This window comes from Onychostoma macrolepis, chromosome 02 (assembly GCF_012432095.1).
Source record: "Onychostoma macrolepis isolate SWU-2019 chromosome 02, ASM1243209v1, whole genome shotgun sequence".
In the NCBI taxonomy this organism is placed as follows: domain Eukaryota; kingdom Metazoa; phylum Chordata; class Actinopteri; order Cypriniformes; family Cyprinidae; genus Onychostoma; species Onychostoma macrolepis.
This window is the reverse complement of record NC_081156.1, coordinates 6,144,519-6,167,343: the sequence shown is the minus strand read 5'-3', so window position 1 is coordinate 6,167,343 and position 22,825 is coordinate 6,144,519. Positions and strand designations below refer to the sequence as shown.

Sequence of the window (22,825 nt, the reverse complement as noted above, 5' to 3'; positions counted from 1 at the left end):
TTGAACTATCCTTTTAACCAGTAAATACAACAATAGCTGATAAATGACTGAATTAATCATAAAATATTGGTTAGCTTTTTATTCCTCATGTGTAACAATAATATTTGTTCTGCCTCCATATTTATATATATCACAGGAATGTTTACTATTTATTGCAAGATAAGCACCAAGATTATTGCAAGACAGCACCAAGATATTTAACCTCACATGTAGCGTTGCTCTTTCATAATTCATGACAGTCTTTTTCCATGCCATCGTACATGTGACTGTAAATCACTTAACTTAATTATGTTCAACACGATCAAATAAACAAGCAACATTTTCTCAGTTTGTTGGTGGGAGGTACTGATGATTTTTCAGTGTGATCCCACAATCATTTTAAGAAATATAATTAGCACCTCGTATTGAACCCAAACATTGTAGCATTTTGTCAAACTAGTTGTAATTATGGGGTATTATCACCCATAAACATCCAATATTAACAAAATGAACAGTAATTGGTCATTTATATGTCAGTCAAGAATTTCATTCCTGCCAAACTTGGGCAGAATGAGCGACAAAGTAGGCCAAACTTTATGCAGAAAAGTTTGTTTCTGCAAAACTGAAAAAAAAAAAAAAAAGAAACAGAAAAACAAGCCATGATCAGGGATAACCTTGATTTATTTCATGAAAAGTGACACTGAAGCAGACGTCTTCATTAGTTTCAGCCTAAAGAAGCCATTAGAGAAGCTAAAGGTGGAACTCTGAGCGAGAGGAGACTGAAGGCGACGGCGAAACGAAGCGCCTCTCATTTGTTACACCTAATGGGCAAACTAGGAAACTACAAAAAGAAAAACAAGAAATGATGGAGGCGGAATGAAAGCCATTGTTAAAGCACTCGCACATAAAGCGGCACAGTTTTCTCATACACACAGCTTCCACTAGAACAGGCATCTTCATCACCGAGCGAAACGTCTGAGCGCTCTTATTTGTTCATGTGAATGCAGAAATCATCGGCCGTTCTCTGTCACAACACTCGCCAGGCATGTTTCACTTCATTTCCCAGAGGTCATCAAGTGACATATTGTTATGTCATAATGGCATATCACTTTCCCACCAATTTATAAATGCGTTGGCTGTTAATAATCGCTCGTTTCTCCATTCTGACAGCAAGCACTCCATTTTATTATAAAAACATCAGCAAGTGAAGACGCACGAGGCATCTGAAACAATATCTCCAGCGCTCTTCCCTGACAACACCATATATTTAGCCTGCAATAACGTGATCACCTTTTATCTTCCATCGTGTCAATCCTGACAGCAACAGCATTTGTGGAGGAAAGCACTTAGTGCAATCTGTGTGTGAAGGGCACTTTACAACTGTGAAATAGACAGGAGATGTTGATTGGCACATCAACATCAACAGCTAAATGATGCATAAAAGAGATCCTTAACAGGCCCATTATAATCATCTCAATCAAGATGACTGATTAAAACAGTTCTCTACAGCAAGTATACTGTTAAAAGGTTTGGGGTCAATAAGCTTTTTTTGGAGATGAAATATATTTCTATTCAGTGAAGATGTATTAAATTGGTCTGCACATATCATGTTTTTTTTTTTAACTTTCTATTCAACATATAAACCTGAAAAAATTAAATATTGACTTCCACAAAAATATGAAGCAGCACGACGAGTTTTTAACACTGGTAATAATCAGAAATGTTTCTTGAGCAGCAAATCAGTAAATTAGAATGATTTCTGAAGGATCATGTGACCCTGAAGACTGGAGAAATGATGCTGAAAATTCAGCTTTGCGTCGCAGGAATAAATTAGCCTACATTTTAAAATCAGAAAACAGTTATTTGGAATTGTAATAATATTTTACAATTTTACAGTTTTTACTGTTTTATTGATCATATATATATATATATGGTACTAAAAAGCAAAAGATGCTTTCTTTATGCTCAATACGTTTTCTTAGTTTTAACAATTTGGATGGACTTACTAGCCTTTACTAAACCAACCATGTTTTTCTCACTGCAATAACAAAACAAAAAAAATTATAATAATTCAACTGAGTTGTTCCAAAAATGCTACAGAACAGATCTGAAATTATGATGTGGAGTAATATGAGTCATGAAGCAATCTGCTACATTGCAGAGAAAAGAACTGACCACATTTCTTAAAACCATGATTTCCATCCTGCGGCAACAGAAACAGCATCAGTGAAGACATGTTGTGATTTGTCTCAGAGGTGATGGAGGGAGGCAGAAAAATAGCTTAGTTGGAAATAAGGCTACTTTGACTATCACCATTGGTCATACTTAGAGTTAGTAAAAAATTAGAGTTAGCAAAATTTAAAAGAAAGAAATTGGAAATTATATTTTCTTTAAAGAAATTGAAGAATATTTAAGATCATCAAGAATTATTATTATTTTGTAACAGTTAAGCACATTTTCTAAACAAATAGCTGGTAAATATGACTAAGTATTGCTAAGATTACTAATAATATTAAATAAATATTACTGTAATGTCAAAAATCTCAGTGATATAAAATCATTTAGACTACTTAGTATTACTTATTCTGTCTTTAATTTACAGTAAACTGATTTAAAATTTTAAATTATTGTATATTACGATATTTTACGATATGTAATACAAAGCTACAAAATAAGAATTTAACCACCATTGAGAAAAATGTCAATAAATAAATAAAAAAGACAAAGGAAATGATGGAGGGGAAAATATTATTATATTTATTTCCCTGTTGATTCTGGTGTTAAATGAAATATGTTTTTTGTACGATTCACCAGCATGAGAAAGAAAGAGAAAAGACTGTCAAGTAATAGAGTCACACTTATTATATGGCATCTCTGACAGATATTAAAATCCATCACCTCTAGATATGAGAAAGAAGGGCAGATATGCAGAGTACAGAAATCTAATATCACAGCAATTCCCACACAACCCCTAGAAAGCAAGGTTAAACATACAGTAACCTTGACGTGTAAGTCATAAGTGCTTTTATCTAAGTGCAGAAATGCACAAGTTATTAAGGAGACAACTTTAAATAAGATCCACCTGGAAAGCGAACAGCCTGAATATTAACTATGATTGTAGCTCTATTAAATCTCCTTGATCATACTTAAGAATAAAGCAGAGTGCAAGTTCTTCGATTAGCATGTCGTCATCGGATGAAGGCAATAACCCCGATCCAAAGACCTGCCAAAGCTGAGCTGTTCCCAACACACCGCTGTTATTGCTCAGACAGACAGACAGGCGCACTTTGAAGGGCAGGTGGACGGGAATACATGCTCCCGTCTGGCAGTGCTGAGCCTGAACTGATTGCTCATAATTGTACTTCATGGGGGATGTTCTTTTTCATCCGGGCTCCGAACATCAAACGCAATTCCCAATTAATCCCGTCTATCAGACCCACTTTATCGCCGCCACCACTCCAAATATAGCCCCTCCTTTCAGCAGAATCAAAGCCAGCTATTCTAAGACAAGCAATTCTTCCACTGCTTAAACCCTAATCATTGTCATCAGAGAGCCCTACTTAGGGCTGAAGTGCAAAAAGCAGCTTGAGAGTGAATAAGAATTCTCTCTTTAAATATCTCCATTTCTTCATGCGACTTAATTTTATTAGGAAAAAATCCTCAATATTCTAAAAAATCACAACAGACCTCAGTTAAATGAGTCAAGAGTAACACATGCTTGATAGGTCATGTTAGGAGAACAATGTAACAAGGTCAGGCGATTGTGTGATTAATGAATTGCATGAAACTAATCAGAGCACAACAGATGCGGCAGTTTGGCTTAATTGATTTGAACGATGAGAAACGCAGGTTTCAGGGCTTTGCTTCTGGTGACACAATATGTGGATCGAGGAAATAAAGAGTGGTGTTTACGCTGGCCATCTGTTGTGTGTAGGTTTTGACTGTCACCTGAGGTGCACATGTATCTAAAGTCATGGAAATATATGAGATATGTGAATATACTCTATAAAATATTCAGGCAGTCCAGAGCCTTAAAAAAACAAAAACAAAAAAAACAATATCATATAAGTACAACCTGTGGATTATATCAAGTTATACAGTAAAATAAATAAATAAACAAGTAAATAAATAATTCATTAAATTAAATAAATACATACATAAAATATTGTATTATTTTTACAACATATATACATATTGTAAAAACAATGTAAAAAATGGTACAGTACACATCTGTTACTTAAGTTACCTTAATAGGCTACATGTAATAAAATATGATATGAGAGTTAATTAAACGTCATTTTACTGTAAAATATACTACGACATATATATTTTTTGTAAATAAAAATATATGAATGCCAATCCATATTATATTTAACAAGACAATAAAGTAAAATATTGTTATATTGTTATAGTCTTAGTCAAAAAAAAAATATTTTATTGCATTATAAATAGTTAAGCTTCTTTGTATATGCTATCAGTTATGTACACTGTAAAAAGTGATAACCTGCAGTTTGTTACATTTAATAACAATTTCTACCTGATTTAACCCATTTAGTTTTGTTGGTGTAAATGAATGTATTTAAGTTATAATTAAGCAATAATGAATTATATTTTTTACTTGAATAAGACCAGTTACCTTAGATGTAAACATTTTAGATTACCATTATTTCAGTGTAAAGTTTTATTTTACATTTTATGTGGTTTAGTTAATGTTAGTGTAGTGTGATATCCTTTAGTGTTTTGTGTTTGGGACACGCTGCACTATTTTAATTTTTTTTCACTATTAAAAGCCAGTTTTGATGAACCTTTCATTTTATGTTTACATTTAATAAGCAGGCACTTTTATCCAAAGTGACTTGAGGAACACCACAAACAATTCATCATAAGAGACAACAATACTGTACTTGCCATGTTTCAAGCATCAAATAGTAGCAACAGAGCAGAAGTGAAATGCAGAAAAGTACAGAAGAAAAGAACACTGCTTTTGGAAGGGGTTTTACCTTTTCAAAGTAGGTTAAGGAATCATGCTATTATACACTTCAAAATACACTTAGCAAAATGCAATCCTGTATGCAATAATGCAATACAGCAATTTTCTGTCACCAGCCACCAAAATCTGACACCAATTTTCAACACCTGAGTTTTTGACAGAAATTCAGCAAGATGTTGTATAACATATGAAAGATGAGTAGTAAAGTGATACTGAAATAGCAAAAAAAAAAAATAATAATAATTCAGTATTTTCCTGATTAAGACATTCATATATATATATATGTATATATATATATATATATATATATATATATATATATAATTTATTTATTTTAATAACAATATTCTATTTTAATATATAATTTACTTCTGTGATGGCAAAACTCATTTTCAGCAGCCATTACGCCAATAACTACCATACTGTAACTAACTACTATGCTGTGTCTTTTGTATTAAAGTGGCACGACAACAACTAAAATAATGTGGTGCATTATAAAATCTAATCAATATTCATTAAACGTGTCGTTCTGCAATTTAGCGACAGTAGCTGTCAAAACGAGCTGAAGTCAACGCGCGCCCAGAACTGACAGTGAGAGCAAAAGCACGATTCTCTCCTCACGTTTGATACTCCACACACACGATTGATAAAGTATAAAAGAAGAGCTTTCTGACTTTAATGTCGCTACCTGGTCTTGTTGAGACGCTTTTCCCGGCGCGCTGGACTCGGCTGAAGTCATGCTGAGGACGCGGATATAAACACTGATGCAGGCGCTGTTCAGACGGAATGAGAAGCGTTACTCTCACTGAAACCCATTCAGTGATGGAGAGAGAGAGAGAGAGAGAGAGAGAGAGAGGAGAAGAAGAAGCGACTAAACGCGCTTTATTTAGACTCGAGACGTTGAGCGCGCGCTGAACAGCAAACATTCAAGCAGCGCGAGACGTTGCGCAGCTGCAAAACTAGCTTGAGATTCTTCTTATGCAGTAGCTTTTATGTCCCCATCATATGTCTTAATGTACTAGATAAAATATTAAAATAACATTTATTTAATCATTAAAAAATAACATTAAATCATGTTATTAGTATTTTAGTTAGTTATCTAGTATTTAAGTGAACATAAGGGTTCATTTGAAAACATTTCAGTATTTTGGTTTCATTTGATTAAATAGTAATCCAGAATTCATTCATTTTCTTGCAAGAATCATAAACAGCTTCCTGTTCCCTAAATGAGATGAGTTATCAAACAGTTTCATCCAGTGAAAGTAGTCCAAACACACTCAGATATTCTGTTGATTCTAACAGAATTAGTCTAAAAATATGTAGCTTTTTATATTTGATAGATTCAACAGCATTATACTTAATAAATAATAATAAAATGATCAATGACTGTTGAAATAATGTTAATGTTAATCTTTAGTTCCACCAGAGTACTTTTTGAAAGAGTGAAAACTAGTACACTAAAAGGAGGAAGGTAGAAAAACATATTCTACTATGTTCCACAGAAGAAGCAGAAAACGTCATTCATACTAACCCATATTTAAACTACCATGCTTTGCAGATTTAAAAAAAAAAAAAAAGATAAACTGAGAAAGAACTTTCAAACTAAGCAAAAATATGCAATAGCATAAATGTGCATTTGCTGATAGCCTATTTATATGGCTAAAAAGTTAGATGAAATTCAGATAGTTTGTACTCTAAAAATCAATTAGATTTTACAACAATATACTGTAGCAGACTACTTACTGTACATAAAGAGCCTATCATCTGTCTACTAAGATGATACTTAAGTGCTTCAAATGATGCAAGAATAATCAAGTAAAACTAAGTGTCAGTGTCAGTTCAATAAGTGTTCATCTTGAAATATTAATAACAATATAAAAGTTACTCTAATTTTTGTTTTATTTAAATCAGAAAAGAGACACTGAGGGGGGACGTTTTTAGAAAATACATTTTACTTGCTAAAAAAGTATAAACTATCAAACAGATAACACACTGATCACATTGATCGTTTAGAGCCCTTAGAAATGTGCGTATATCCCCTATAATGCTTTATAGGGTTAATATCAGTTGTTCATTGTGGTCAGAGATTGCGTTAGGTCCACACTGCTCCCGACACCACACGTGCACCGACTCCTCATTCAACAGCCACTTTTACCAGCACTGAGCCCTAATTTAGCACATCTCCAGTCTCCCAAGATGTGTCACGCTGCACCTTCCCATTTCCTTTGTACAGAAGTCAGTGTGCCTCCACCATTTTATCTCATTCATATGGAAATGTGGAAGGAGCAGGCTGAAATCATCAGCTTAATGAGTGACAGTAAGTTCAGGTCTAAATAAGTGGAGAGAGTGATAGCACGGCTGCTCGCAAAGCTTTATTCATCGAGAAAATGTCTCTGACACCTCTGCACCGATCCAATGATGCACTAACAAAAAGAAATATAAGCTACTGTTTATGTCAGACAGATGGTAATGAGAGGAAAATATGAAGGTTATTTTATTGATTAAATAAATGTGTTGCTAAATACATTTCACAGTAGCTCACCCATAACCGACAATTCAGTCATCATTTACTCACTCTCATGCTGTTTCAAACCTATGACATTTTCTCTTGTAGAACATAACATGATTAAAAAAAAAATAACAAAGGCTGATATGCTCTGAAAAGGATTAAAAATGACCTTAAAACATCATTATATCCTAACAGGCTCATTGGAAAAACATACCTCTATCTACATTTCTGCACCTATACATAAATAATACATAATTTTCTGCGGCTGAAATTAACACTATTGGCAGTAAAATACCAACAACTTTTTTTCCTTCACACACAAATTATGATTATAGCAGCAGGTTTTTGATAAAAATAAAGACTTATTTCGGCACGATTCCTTGCACAATACTCCATTATGACCCTAAAGCACGTTTACCATAGTGGATAATTTGTCAGCTAATACATTTTGACAGTTGCATCACATAATCTGCTCCATATGTGTGGCATTTATAATGTAGTAAACTTGCTCGGTAGCCTACCTGGTATGGCACTGCAGTTGAAACACAAGTCATGATAAAAGAGCTCAAAAACATTACATAGTTGCCTTAGCAAATGTGATTTTAGTGCATCTCAATAGACTTTTACTTTCTAAACGTTCACGTTCATCTGTAAAATATACTTTTAGCACCACTTACTGGTCACTTCAGTTGCGAAACATGCAAAACGCAACATAATAATTACCACAGGTACATTTTTCCAATGAGTCTGGGTTGTTATGTCCATATTACTTGTGTGCTATATTCATATACAGCATACTACAGTTTCTTCAGTCCGATAGTGACTTTAGTCCTAATTCTAAAATATTGAACACAATTTCAGACATTCAAAGTTGTCATTGCCTGATCAAAAATGTATCATGATATCTTCTTCTGGCTTTCTTATCCAATGGCTAATATGTTATCTCGCTAACTGAAAACACAAAGAGAAATTTAATTTCTAACATGACACATAATTTAAAAACAAATTTTCACGATTAAGAATAAAAACACATAATTTGTATTTTTCTATAATTTGTAATCAGGCACAGAATAGAGTATCCATAAAAAGTGGTCTAAGTTTGGAGCAAAATCCGAGTTTGAGTTCTGACTCCCGTCTTTTCTTGATCCTGTTCCCCTCTCTCTTCTGCTATTGCGTCCTGACTTTCTTTCAACTGTCCTGTCAAAATAAAGGTGAGAGTTTTTCTGCTCTTTGTATTGTAATGACAATATCTGCATTTTAACTTTTAAGGACTAGTTCACCCAAATATGAAAACTTGCTACAACTTTACTCACCCTCAGGCCATCCAGTAGCTTGTTTCTTCATCAGATTTGGAAAAATTCAGCATTACATCACTTGCTCACCAATGGATCCTCTGCAGTGAATGGATGCAATCAGAATGAGAGCTTGTCCAAACAACTGATAAAAATATAATAACCAACACATTTGTTTAGAAATGTTTTGGACAGTTTTAAATTGTAAACGATGCTTGATCTGTGCATATTTCTCTCCTGATTCAGATTAGATTAATTTTTCACTGGAGAAAACTACATTATAGATAGAGGACTCCGTTTGAAGTTAAAAATGCCCAAATAATATTTAATATGGATTTGTTTCTAACAAACATGCAGCTTTTCACTTCACAAGATGTTAATTGATGGATTGGAGTGGTGTGGATTTCTTGTGGATTATTGTGATGTTTTTATCAGCTGTTTGGACTCTCATTCTGACGGCACCCATTCACTGCAGAGGATCCGTTGGTGAGCAAGTGACGCAATGCTACATTTCTCCAAATCTGATGAAGAAACAAACTCATCCACTTCTTGGATTGCCTGAGGGTGAGTTAATATTCAGCAAAATGTTCATGTTTGGGTGAACTATTCCTTTAAAACTCATCTAATTTATCACTAAGAAGTGATTTGATCCCAAAGTCAGGAGAGCAACAAACAAAGAAATGTGAATTGATCTGTCATAATTAAATTGCTATAGTAATTAGTATACTATTTTGGTTGCTTAATTGTTTCTTAATACCCTTGAATAGAAGCATACTTCATTTCTTTTCTCGCCATCTCACGTTACAATAAATGTTGTCATGGCAACTAACACCAATTGCCATGCCGGTTTTGTAACTTGGCTAGCGAAACGGCGAGGAAGTGAACAATCATTTCCACCACCTACACCGTTTTGTCATTTAGTCATTTCTCATGCATGGTACAAAATTTGCACTAATGAATTAATCTTACTTAAATGAGTATCTGTGGAGGTTACAACAGAGATACAAATATACAACACAAATGACATCATTCAAAAGAGTTTTAAATCAGAAAGTTGCTTACTGGAATAAAATGATGTGAATACTGGTTTGAAAAAGTTACAGAAAGCTGAAAAGAACAGATGAAGGAAAAAGCACGGTCAGATCTGTGCTCAGAAGACCCAGAATCTGATCAGCACAAATAAAAGTATCCAGCTGGACAGCACATCTTTCAGTATCAGTGGAAACGCTTGAGCACTAATTTAAGCAGCAGTGCAGTGATAGCTCTATAAACAACGTCTCAAGCGCTGAGACTGGCACGGATTCATCTTCATGTCGTCAGTCTTGTCTTGAGATGCAACACCTTATTACCAAACTTAAACAATGAAGGAAATGGCACAATTATCTATTGTTTGATCTACTTCCAGCCTTTCTCGTGCCTCTGACGCTCTTAGCTAATGCACAGAGACGTTGCATTAGTCACTCTGAGACTCTGCCGTGAATAGATTTACCAGCATGTTGATTACACAGCGCACTTCACGTGGCTGCACGAGATGGAGGAAAGCAGAAAGCTGTCCATTATATTTTGCCTGTTCAGTGGTCGATTTAAAAAGCACAGGAGAAAAAGGTGAAACAAGGCCTCAATGGAGGACACGTTCATTCAAGTGTGACAAACAACAACAGATTTCATATTAACAGCAGAAACTGTCTGAAAGTGTACAGCATATTGAAAAGTAAATACAGTATTCTGGTTACTATTTTTTTTAGTATGTGAAAGAGGATGAGTTAAGCAATAATAATTGTTTCAAGTCAACACAAATTAAAAATTTTGTAAATGCATGTTATAGCAAACAATTTATTTTGACCTCATTTGTTTAATCAAAATGTCATAACTTGATCTTTCGGTGAAAACCCTTCTTTCTAGTAACGTAAGCAGAGATCTGTTGAACACTGAAGAAGATATTTTGAAGAATGCTGTTGATGGTAGCCGTTTACTTCCATAGTATTTTTTTTCCATCATGTGGAAGTCAATGGCTAGCCTATTATCTTTTGTTTTCATCAGACAAAAGAAAGTCATATAGGTTTGGTTCAACTTGACGGTGAGTAAATGACTGAATTTTTATTTTTGGGGTGAAATATCCCTTTAACATCCAATCAACAACTGATGGATGGAACCCAGTCTCCACCTAACATTTGATCTTTTTCAATAATTACTCATTACTCAGATATATACCACAATACAGAAGTAAAGATAAAATTGCATAAAATTCAGGTTTATTCATCACATTAAAAATAGTCATATAGAGCAATGAATTACTTCTACTTAAATTTGGGGGCTCATATTGTATTGAAATGAATATTCTTGAAGTATTGAATAAATTGTTAGCAGCAAAATATTTTTAGTTCACCAGCAGAACCTCTACTGCTGCATTTTTCTGCATTTTTAAACATATGTATTATGTATTATTTATTGTTGGCAGAAAAAAAACAAACAAAAAAAACCATCTCAAACCCTCATCCAAAGCATAAACCAAACACTCGAACAATTGTGGCATCAGGACAATGTGCTATTTTGAAAAGCGCAATTGCAAACCAGAAGAGGAACGGAGACAATAGAGTACACAGAACTCATCCAGGAATACCTCATTTATTGGTGCCAAAGAATGAATCGTTGCAGTGTAGAGTGCTAAACTCTGACCCTCGTCCCCCTATGAGTACAGCTGAAACGCCTGCGTGCTGAGGGCTCCGCACCCCTTTCCCTCAGAGAAACTGCAGAAAAAGAGCTGCTGGCTCCAGAGAAGGATTTCACATGCTGTTCTAATCAGACAAAACACAGGCTTCTGGTGAAATTTCACAGAATGTCATCACTGAACCGCCAAACCATTTTGAAATATGGTTATGGCCCAAGTATGCAACAGTAATTCTTCAGAGTTGCCTAGGAATTACTGAATAGTTTTAACCTTCTGAAATGAATATTAAAAGAGGAGAGAGTTAAACCCTATGAAGCCTACTGTATTACATTTGATAAAATCTTTATGCAGATTTTTATCAACTAAATGTAAGAATAACTTTTATATTGTTAGTAATATTTCAAGGCAACCGCTTACTGGACTGAAGCAACTCAGGGTTACTTGATTATTCATACATAATATTTAGAAAAATCATGAATGTGAATATTAAACATGGCCCATCAGCTTTTTGAGGAACGTTTATTTGTTTGTTACTCAACTTTCATTGTATTGCATTGAATTATAAATGTAAAAAAAAAACACATACATAAATATATAATATAAATATCGTCTTACTAAGACTTTATTATTGGGAGAGATATAGAGTGATAATATTTATATGCATTTTAAGACAAATACTGCTACAAAATTAATTATTCATTTGATGTCCATAGTGTTCCTATAATTATTGATAAATGATTAATTTTGTAGTATTTCATTTATTATTACAGGACTTTCTTAAAATATATTTTAAGACTATTAAAACTAATTTTAAACATTGCACAGTGCATAATACACATCGGAACCCTGAGAGTAAAACATACAGCTGTGGTCTTAAGTTTACATTCACCTTGCAGAATATGTAAAATGCTAATAATTTTAACAGGTATTATGACAAATTGCATGTTTTGTTTTTTTAAGTACTGTTTTAAAAGAGCTTTTTCACATAATGTTTACATATAGTCCACAAGACAAAATAACAGACAAATTAAAATAAAATCCTGTTCAAAAGTGTACAAGTTATTATTTAGCTATCATTTTGCCTTGTGGGTTATTTGTAAACATCTGTTATGTGAAAAAGCTCATTCAGGTTAGGAGTAAATAAAAAAACAACATGCAACTAAAAACAAACAAAATTTGATGATCCCTCTTATTTTGTTAAAAGTCTGTAACTGTATATCCCACAATGCTCCACATATCCCTTGTTTTTTTGTCACAGTTGAAATCCTTCACAAGCGTTTCTTCTGTATTGTGCTGCCCCCCTGTGACCTTTAGCAGATTTTACTACACAAATCAATGCTGTGTAAATATGCACTCTGCTAATCGAACATTGATTAGTGTTTTTTTATATTAACATCTCTTCTACAGCTGCCTGAGAAACCGATTTTACACTTCAACCGAGATGAAGGCTCTTTTTCCAAACATCCAAATTTCATTTTGAAAGCTCCTGAACTGGCAGCCAGGCCAAATTGCTTCAATCAAAGAAATGATTATGTAAATCAGGAGCTTCATTGCTTAGCTGGAAAAGATCATTACCACAGCAGGCGTTCTCCCAAGTCCAACTGTCCTTCTGAATCGTCTGAAAATTATGGAAGTGTTTATCCAGCAAACTCAAAATCAAGAGGCAGTGATGAGGTCACTCATTAACGGCACATGCAAATGAAGGCAGGGGTGTTATTAGACCAAAGGTTGAGATTTATATTTATTTATTTTTAAGAGAGAGAACATTACGTGAATAATTGTCTTCCAACAGCTAAGAAATCGATCTTAACGGTGAGATTCTCTGGACATATTTGCCTTGCGTCACTTGTGCATTGCAGGTTTCAACATGAAATATATGAAATTATAATAAAAATAAATCAAATATAAAACATTCCAATTTTTTGTATTGCCATTAATTAATTAATTAATTAATTTATTTATTTATTGCCTCCTTAGATACCATTCCAGAATATCTATTTACATATTTAAAAATGTGAATTGTTTTATTCCATGATTATGTGTCAGTTACATGAGGCAAAAGAAGTCTGAAAAATCAAAACAGAACTGAAATGGATGGCTTTGTCTTTCAAAAAAGCTTCTGTCTATAAAAGGAGGCTTCAATTATTCAATATACTGTATGGTTTACATGATTCAATATATGGGGGCAAAAAAGTTTTTGTCTTATATTTCTGATATAATTAATCAATATTACACAAACAAGCATTGTGTTTTCCCCAAATATTAGTATGATTGCACATGTGATATTAACTCTTCCCCCACCAGAGTTTCTGAAAAAAGTTGCCAGCCACCTTCAGCATTTTTGATGATTTTCACAAAAATTTCATGGCCCCCAGAATATTTTGTTGTATGAATATCCGAACATGCAATACATCAAAATAAAGAAAAGAGCCTCTACTTTTAAACAAACATAATATAATTTTTAATTAACACTTGAATGTAGGTAAGTTTAATAAACTTTTGTTCAAAAAAGCTGAAAAAATCGCATTTTTATCACATACAACATCTGGATCATATTTAGTAATATAATCAAAGCAAAGATGCAGTAGACTGTTTCCATCAGCACTCCCAAAGCTTGCACAGTCCTTTACCACTTCCTGGATTAACATTTCACGCAGTAACATTAGGCAGTTTTCATTTATATGTTGTTTGCTGTTGATGATCGCATTATTTTTCATATGCATATATACGAGATCGCTCGTTTCTGCATCTTCCACACCTGTGCTTTTGATCAAGTGATTCTAGATTCATTCAGGAGATGCATAATAACGCCCCCGAGCGTATAACAGCGAGAACACGGAAACCTGGAAAATTCTGTGTTTGGCGGGGAAAGAGTCCATTTAAAGTAACAGTTCAATTAAGGAAGTTCATTTTGCGATTACCTTTTAAGACAGATTTTGCTCCATTTCACCAAGGAAAATTTTTCCAAACAGAACTGTGTGCATCTCCGAGAAACAGTGGTGTTTTGTTCCTAAACAAATCAGCATTTTGGAATGAATCAGTGATTCACTGATCCATTCATAAAGACCTTCACTTGCTTCATTTCTGAATGAATCAGCCATTTGAAGGAATCTGACTAATTTACTAAGACTGTGAATGGACGCCACCTACTTTTCATTTCATTAAAAAAAAAAATGCCCCTGGAAATCAAAGGTGGAAAATACTGACCCTTAATGGTAAAATCCATTTCTGACAGACCGGGAGCATAGAATATGAAGAGGTCTAAACCAGACAAGATACCAGCACAAAATACACTCAGAAAAATATTATCTAATTATTGTTATCCTAGAAAAAATATATAAGATATAATTATATATAATTAAAATATACTGTATATAAGATATAATTTTTTGTCAATATAATTTGCCCGTACTTGCAACTCTAGCCTTAAAAATAAACACTGCAAACTAATGAGACTTAGTTACAAACAAAGTAGTTTCCAAGTCCATACTGTGAACTTTACGTCACAATTTAAGAAAGACCTTATACATATCTGGTGTAACCCCACCCTGGAGAAGAGAATACATTCAATATTCATTGCCGAATTCAATCCCATTCCCAAAGAGACAGACCGATTTCACTTTATATGCTAAAGCATTCAACTTGATTCAGTGGAGGGGGACTCTGGACACTCCTAATTATTTCTACACTGCTGATGACATTGAGCCACTAATGGACATCCTCAGGGTAACTCCCAGTCCTCAGGCTTGCCCGATAGGAAGAGGGAAGTCTATTAGCTGAAACAGCTGATATGGCAGGACATAAGTTTATACTCAAGTATATCTACTCCAACTCACATAAACATGATCCTAAATCAATATTCTCAGCAAAAATACTACTTCATTCTTTGCTCATGTTTACCCGAACAACAAAGCCCAAACTATTATATTCAGCTGCTAGTTATAATAAAAACTGAAATGTTTATATACTGTACATAAAAATGTCTTCATAACAAATTTATTCAAATATACAATTAACAGTAAATAAGCTTCCTGGTGTTTTTATAGCTAACTAATGAACTGTGAAATGCAACGTTAAGTGACATTTTGATCGCATTGATTGAACGATTACATGAGACATGAATATTTCTGATGTTCGTTCATGTTTATTTTATGCTATAACTTGTATTAAGGTGGAAGCTACTCACGCTTCATGGTGCCACTCGAACTGAAGTACTGGAGTAGGGGGAGGGATGGGAGGCCCAGGTCTATGTGCTGAGGCAGCGCCGGCGGGATGGGGACCCAGGGCAGAACCAGCTGCCACCACAGCGGTGTGTGTGGAGCTGCCACCTGGAGAGCGGGAATTGCTGCCTCGGGAGCTTTGTGAGTAGGAACTGCTGCCTTGGGAGCTTTGTGAGCGGGAACCGGCGCCTCGGGAGCTCTAAGAGTGGACCCCGCCGCCTCGGGAGCTTTGTGAGCGGGAACTGCCGCCTCGGGAGCTTTGTGAGCGGGCACCTGATTATCGGCTATTTTTAAATAATCGGTAGATGGCGGATAGTGCATTTAATTGCTTTTTGGCCAATACCAATGATTAACTGTAAGAAGACATTTCGAGACTTACACCTGTAAACAAATACAGTTGTCAATCCCAAAAACTAGCAGTGTGAACGCAGCCTTAGCTGCAGATTCTGTCACTTTTGTAGTGCAAAAATGGCTTTTTTTGTTACTGATTTCATTTGGTTGGTAACAGCCTATTAGTGTCTCACTATTCTAATTGAATTTATTGATTAACTGTAAGAATTTGACATAAAAGATGATGCATATGCACATCTAATAAGGTCAGAAAAAAATTACCTTTATAAAGGTAAGAATCCTCTTGAAATCAAAGGTGGCAAATATTAACCCTTAATGGAAAAGTTCATTTCTGTCACTGCTGTAAAATAACACCATACAGAATATGAATATGAAAAGCTTCGGGAGTTATCAATTCATAACAGGTCTAAACAAGTCAAGATACCAGCACAAATACATCGGCTGATACATCAGTGCATCCCTACTTCATACAATACAGATTGCTTCAAAGCAGCTTTACAGTATTATCAGTGTCAGTTTTTTAATTTTGTGATTTAGCAAACTGAGTTAATTAATGAGCCTGGAAGGTTTCAACATCAAAGAAGGTGGGGTAGCAGAGCACATGGACCAATGGCAGCTCAAAAGAGTTTTCCACAAAATCCACAATGACAAGCTGTTTCAAAACAATGAAATGGACTTTGCTCTGACCGTATTTAATTCAAAATGCCCATTTGTTCTTCAAATTTGCTTGAAGTATACCAGGGCTTTAAACAGTATCCGAATATGTGTTCTTCAGGCTTTAATTGAATTCTCAAAGCTCTCTCATTGGTATGCTAATTCAACAGCACCCTAAAGCCAGATGCCGCAACCAAAGCACTCATGGCTGTTCCAACCATAAAAATCCCTGGCTTTTCTCCAGCTGGCTGGCACCAGTCTTGACCTTCCCAGAATTCCCTCAAAGAGCCCCGATGGTGGGCCACCTGCTGTTGCAATCGACTGCAAATTAACCAATCATAATGGCCCCACAGCTCATATTTAAGCCTGATAAGCAGGCAGGTTGAGTCATTACATCTCACACACTCATTCTTATATGTTTGGCAGGATGTACTGAACAAGCCATTACAAATAATCAGAAAATTACCAAGGTTACAGGTATCGTGATCAGTAATTGTTAAAAGCCTTCCATTTAGATTGACCTCCTTTGGGTCAAAACAATTTATATATAATTTATAACATTTACTATATATATAGAAGACTGAAGACTGGAGTAACAATGCTGAAAATTCAGCTTTGCATCACAGGAATAAATTACATTTTAAACTATATGAAAATAGAAAACATTTTAAATTTTAAGTTCTTTTAAATTGTAATGGGTTGTTTAAATAACATACACAAACAAAAAACATAATATGCTGTCTTACAGAATCACACTTAATATTTTCTGACACAGTATAAATGGGTCTTAAAAATAAATCTAGGCCCGGTTTCACAGACGGGGCTTAGCTTAAGCCAGGACTAGGCCTTAGTTAAATTAAGACATTTAAGCAGCTTTTATAAAAATGCCTTAGAAGAAAATGTTACAGGTGTGCATCTTGAGATAGAACAATGTGACTGGCAAGTTTTAAGATATGTCAGAGCAAGATATTTTCAGTTGAGACAGCTCAAACATGCATTTTAGTCTTGGACTTGCCTTAAGCCTTGTCTGTGAAACCGGGGGTAAATGTTATATTTTAAGAAAGGGGATTATCATATTTTGAAGTCTTGTGAAACTTTGAAAAAAAAAAAACTTGTTTAGGGACTTTTGTGATTTAGTGATGCATAAATCAGCAATACAGTCTTTTAGGAATATATCATTACATCATTCATATATATATATATATATATATTAGGGTTGTCCCCGAATAGTCGACGATTCGATGCTTCGATTCGAGGATCCTGATTCGACTCCCAATCTCTCAGTCGAATATTCGCGGGGTGTTATTATTATCATGCCATTTTGGCTATATGGGGTGCGCAGTGTCTGATTTCACATCGAACTACCGGTTTTCTCCCAATAAGTTAATGTACAGCCTATTATGATAATGCTGTAAATAAGAATCTTAAAAGAAAGAAGCTTTAAATAAATATTTTAAGGTGCCTTAAATCTATAACTTCCCCTATAGATTTAAGTTTCGCTTTCTAATCCGTCACCGACAGAGGAGCATTCTTGGCGGCAGGGATTTAAATCTTCAACAAGACTCAAATTGACACAGGCAGAGTGAAAGACTGGATTTTTTGTCGATCAGGTGGGGTATAAGTGATTTCAAAACATTTCAGTCGGTTTGTATTGTGTATATCTCGTATAAACTGCATTTTGTTGAGTTACGCTACAGTAAAGCGCTTCATTGTAGTACGACGATTATCTCTTCAGCGCGCGGTGCGAGCAGGACGACAATGCAGAATATTAATAACTATGACTGGCACTGTCATATATTGTACATAGCATTGTAATGACAACACTATTATAATAAAACGCTGCGATTTTTTTAGTGTTTAGTTGTGTTTCTGCATGTTATTGCGTGAAGAACGCGTCCACAAAAGGAGTTCATTCAGAGCCGTTCATGTGCATTCGGGGCATTTCGTGCAGATTGCCTATAAGTGGTAATATTAACGTTATGCTATATAAATAACGAAGCGTATTCTATGTGAGATAAATGAGTTAAATCCCATTTATTAAAAACCTGCTGCTTCATTCTACTGGTCCTCTTCAGCGCGTATTGTAAAAAAAAAAAAAAAAATGTTGTAAATTCTTAAGGGTTTTGCTGACGTTTAATGTTAATTATCTTTTAATCAAAACATAAAACATTATTTACCCCGTTTGTATCTGCGAGGCGTCCGTTACACATTTTCCCTGTGTATTTATGACTGTGGAATGTCTGACTTGATTCTTTCTTGGTAATGTATTTTGCCCCGCCCCCAAATATATGATTCGACTATCAGTCGACCATCGGCATGATTCGAAAATTCCGATTCGACTATGAAAATCCTTAGTCGGGGACACCCCTAATATATATATCCTACATGTGTGCTGTTGAGGAACAAAGATGAGGAATAACACTTTCCTCTCACTGCTCAAAGCATTCTGTAATTACTCTGCTCAACAATTAAAATAATTACATTTGTCATAATCATGCAGGCTTATTTCAGATATAGGATCATATTTAACTGTTCACTCTGATGTCAGTATCTATTTCCAGGTCTTAAAGGAATCATCTTGCTTCTTCCACAATCTGAGGAGACATGAAGGCATCCGTGTATCCCTGGATTATTCCAGAGCTGTTTCCAAGAGTGGCTTGCTGTACGCTAACTTGTTTAGATGGAAAAGCTGACCAGAGATCGGCAAATGGATAGCTTTTAGAGAGCAGATCGAAACTAAAATCCCAGATTGCCAGTGATTTGTTGTGTTTTTGATGCACAAGGCAGGTACCTGAAATTAATTAGTGGTGTTTGCTTATCACTGTCTGACTGCCATCTGATCAGAATATTTATGCAATGCATTATATTCAGAATTTAATAACATTTGGTAACAGGTGATTTAGAATAAAGACACTAAAATAGAAGGAAGAATGGAGAATTATATTCATTTGCTACCCTTACCAGCCACAAACATCTCTCCTCCAGCATGCAATAGTTCACTGGCAGTGATAGACCATCATATTCAAACATAATTTGCATTGAGTCATTATCCTATCCTATTATCCTCTCTCAAAATGGATGTTCTTATAATCTCTCTGTGTCTCTCTCTCTCTCTCTCTCTCTCTCTCTATATATATAATGTATAATATATGTTGATCTACTGTATATCATGACCTTTGTGTTATAAAACTGTCACATGTGTTATATTGAAGAACTACCATTAGTAAGAAGTAGGCCTAGTTCATTTGTAAAAGGTTTCCTTTTGTGGACTCAATTGTTCTGTCAATAATCCAGCACAAAATTGTGGAACCTTCAGGGCACTTAGAATTATGCTTTGTCACATTGCCCATTTATTTTTCATAAAGCCATGGAAACCATTGCCAGTGCAAACTAACAGCTGTAGCAAAAAACTTTCCTAAGCAAAAAATGAAATATTACTTGAAAAACAAATTGAAGGCAAAGCTTCCCTCGACCTCTTTAGCTTGCACTAAAGGAATTATTCATCCAAAAATGAAAATTCTGGAAACGTTCTACATATAGTATACAGGTATTGAAATGTGTGGTAAATGAGTAAATGGCAGAATAATCAGTTCTGGGTGAACTATTCCTTCAAGGTTATTGATTTGAAAAGGAAGAGGGCAATAGAAAAGTGTGAATTTTGCACCTACTGTATCAACTCTTATTTATCTTTTGCAGATGCTTATAAAGCTCATGCTGATTTTAGAGAACGGTAATTTCAAGTGACATGGAAACTGATTTGCACTTCTAAACCGAATTCACACAGACTCTAAAACAGAAGTGATATTTCCTCTCAACTCTTCGGATGAATCAGCACTCATTAAAAGTTAATTAACTCAACTGCTGTTATAGTGCAGTTTCAAAGATTTATGGGGCGCCTGGGTTTTATTTCTCCTAATCAATTTCCATCTTAATGGAAGTAAAACTGGAAGAAAATCTTTAGAAATAAAAGTTATTAATAGGCAGGTCATAACCATGGTTATCCATTGCAAAGAACACACAGCAACAATAATAATAAAAGAGGAGTTATAGAGAGTGGGACATCAGAGGCGAATGGGCTCTGCGCAGAATGTGTAACGCTTTACAAAAAAAAAAAAAAAAAAAAATTCCATGAATAAGATAAAACCCATTGAGAAGGTGAGTGTCAGGGGTACACAGACCAGAGAGATGGTAAGTAAATTTCAAGCAGGCTTTATTAAACACAACAGCATGGATATGGCGATGGGTAATCAGATAAACATTGCAGATGGAGCAGGAGGAAGATCAGACAGGTGAGGAGCCACACACACACACACACACACTTTTACAGGACTTGATGAAGAGGTAAACACTTCCCTTTCCTTTCTTGTATGAAGATTGCAAGATACTTGGAGATGGAGACACGGAGCTAATGACTGAAGACAAGGAACTGGACGCTGGAGATCGGAGACGAGGGAGTGCAAACAAACAACAGGCAAGTAAACTTCAGGTGAATAACAATCCAAGGCGAATCTTTGGAAGGTCTTAGACAAGACTAGACAATCTGTGTGTGTGTGTGTGTGTGGTGAAACCTTTTAACCAGTGCAGGTGGAATGACAGACAGCTGGTGCTTGTGACTGGATGATTGGTGACAATGAGCAGGTGAGCAGCAAGAGGGGTGATGGGAAATGTAGTCCAGATTAGGTGACAGAGCTGGTGACTGTGACAGTACTTCCCCCTCCCGGAAGGCGCGTCCCGCGCCGTAACAGTTCCACCGGGGAGGGGGGGTGGGCGCCCTGGAGGCTGGTGCAGGACAGGGACACAAGGGAGACCTCCAGGGCGGATACAGCAGTCTAGGAAGCCATGGCAGATCAGGGGGCCTCGGGAGGCAATGGCGGATCCTCCGTGGCCTTAGCCGGCTCGGCCACGGGCATATGGCCCCCCTCAAATTTTTCTTGGGGAAAACTAGGAATTCTGGGGGGCGCTCTGGAGGAGCAGGCACTGGAGGGGCAGAGCTGGTTAACTTGGGGGACTAGCGGAGGCAAAGGAGACTCAGGAGAGGTAGGAGGGCTGGACAGGACCAGCGGAGGCGAAGGAGAGCTGGGCTCCGCGTTAAGCTCTGTGACTTGAGTGGGCTCCTAGCCGAGCTCTGGAGAGCATTCTGGAGAGCATTCTGGAGCCTTTATTGGACTGTACTCGGAAGTAGAAGTCAACTCTGGATGGAGTTCGGGGACATGAGCAAAGTCTGGGTTGAATTTGGAGACTGGAGTCAATTCTGGGTTCCAAGACATCCCCTCACATTCCACCAGCACTCCCAGGGGCTTTAAAATTATATAATTTCCTTTCTGATTTTAAACCTCTTTACACCTTTGAGAACATACTACAATTAAAATGGACCCAAGAAAACCAATAATGATACAGTATGCTGTAAGTACATCAAGAATTATTGCGTCAAATATTGGACCAGTGGTTAACAGAAAATGTTATTCAGGAACTAAAGTTCATAAGTTGCAAGTCCCATTGATTTTTTGGACAGTATGTTGGGAAATCAGACATACTGTAGGCCTATAAACCACATTTACACAGACATTATTTTGACCATGAAATACTTTGAAAAGCTAATGTTAAGAATTACTTTGACAAAATCTATGCCATGTGACACAACTTGGTTTTCGAATGTATAAATATTAAAGAAATTGCACTTTTGGTGGAGGATTCGTCATATTTCATTTAACTTTTTCACATTTAAAAAGCTACTTGTACATGTAATGCTTGAATGCAGATAAAACAATGTTCTTGTTGGAAGGTTAGATACAGTAGAGAGTGACCAGGAGCATTTGAATGATTAATAATCAATACATAACATTGTCAAAAAGATTCATTTAATGTCGTCTGTTATGTTTAATCTGAAACGATGTTGCGAAGTTTCAAAGTGAAGCGTCCAGAGAGTGGCGCTAAAACACGGGTTCAATATGTGACCCTGGCATGTTTTCGTTACATTGATATAGGCACGTATTGCTGTGTTTTTATTACGTTGCTTCAGGTACATATTGCGTTGGTTCATAATTAAAATATCCGGGGAGTGTTGCTAAAAGTTAATGCTCGTGTTGGAAATATCCCCTACACCAAACCCACCCCTAAACCTACCCGGTAGTGTTAAAAAATGCAAAACTGGCATAAAAATGG

General features: G+C 35.6%; 1 protein-coding gene across 4 annotated transcripts in view; it reads right to left on the bottom strand.

Moving 5' to 3' along the window:
* dpp6b (dipeptidyl-peptidase 6b) overlaps positions 1–22,825 on the bottom strand; it is a 147,239-nt gene that overhangs the window by 68,396 nt on the left and 56,018 nt on the right. Inside the window, exon 1 of one of the 4 annotated variants that reach the window (XM_058751844.1) lies at positions 5,658–5,848. The exons of the other annotated variants lie outside the window; for them this stretch is intronic. Coding sequence (XP_058607827.1) covers positions 5,658–5,708 — 51 coding nt within the window. The 5' untranslated portion in view covers positions 5,709–5,848. Of the gene's footprint in view, positions 1–5,657; positions 5,849–22,825 lie in introns of those variants that run through there. 4 annotated transcript variants of the gene reach the window in all.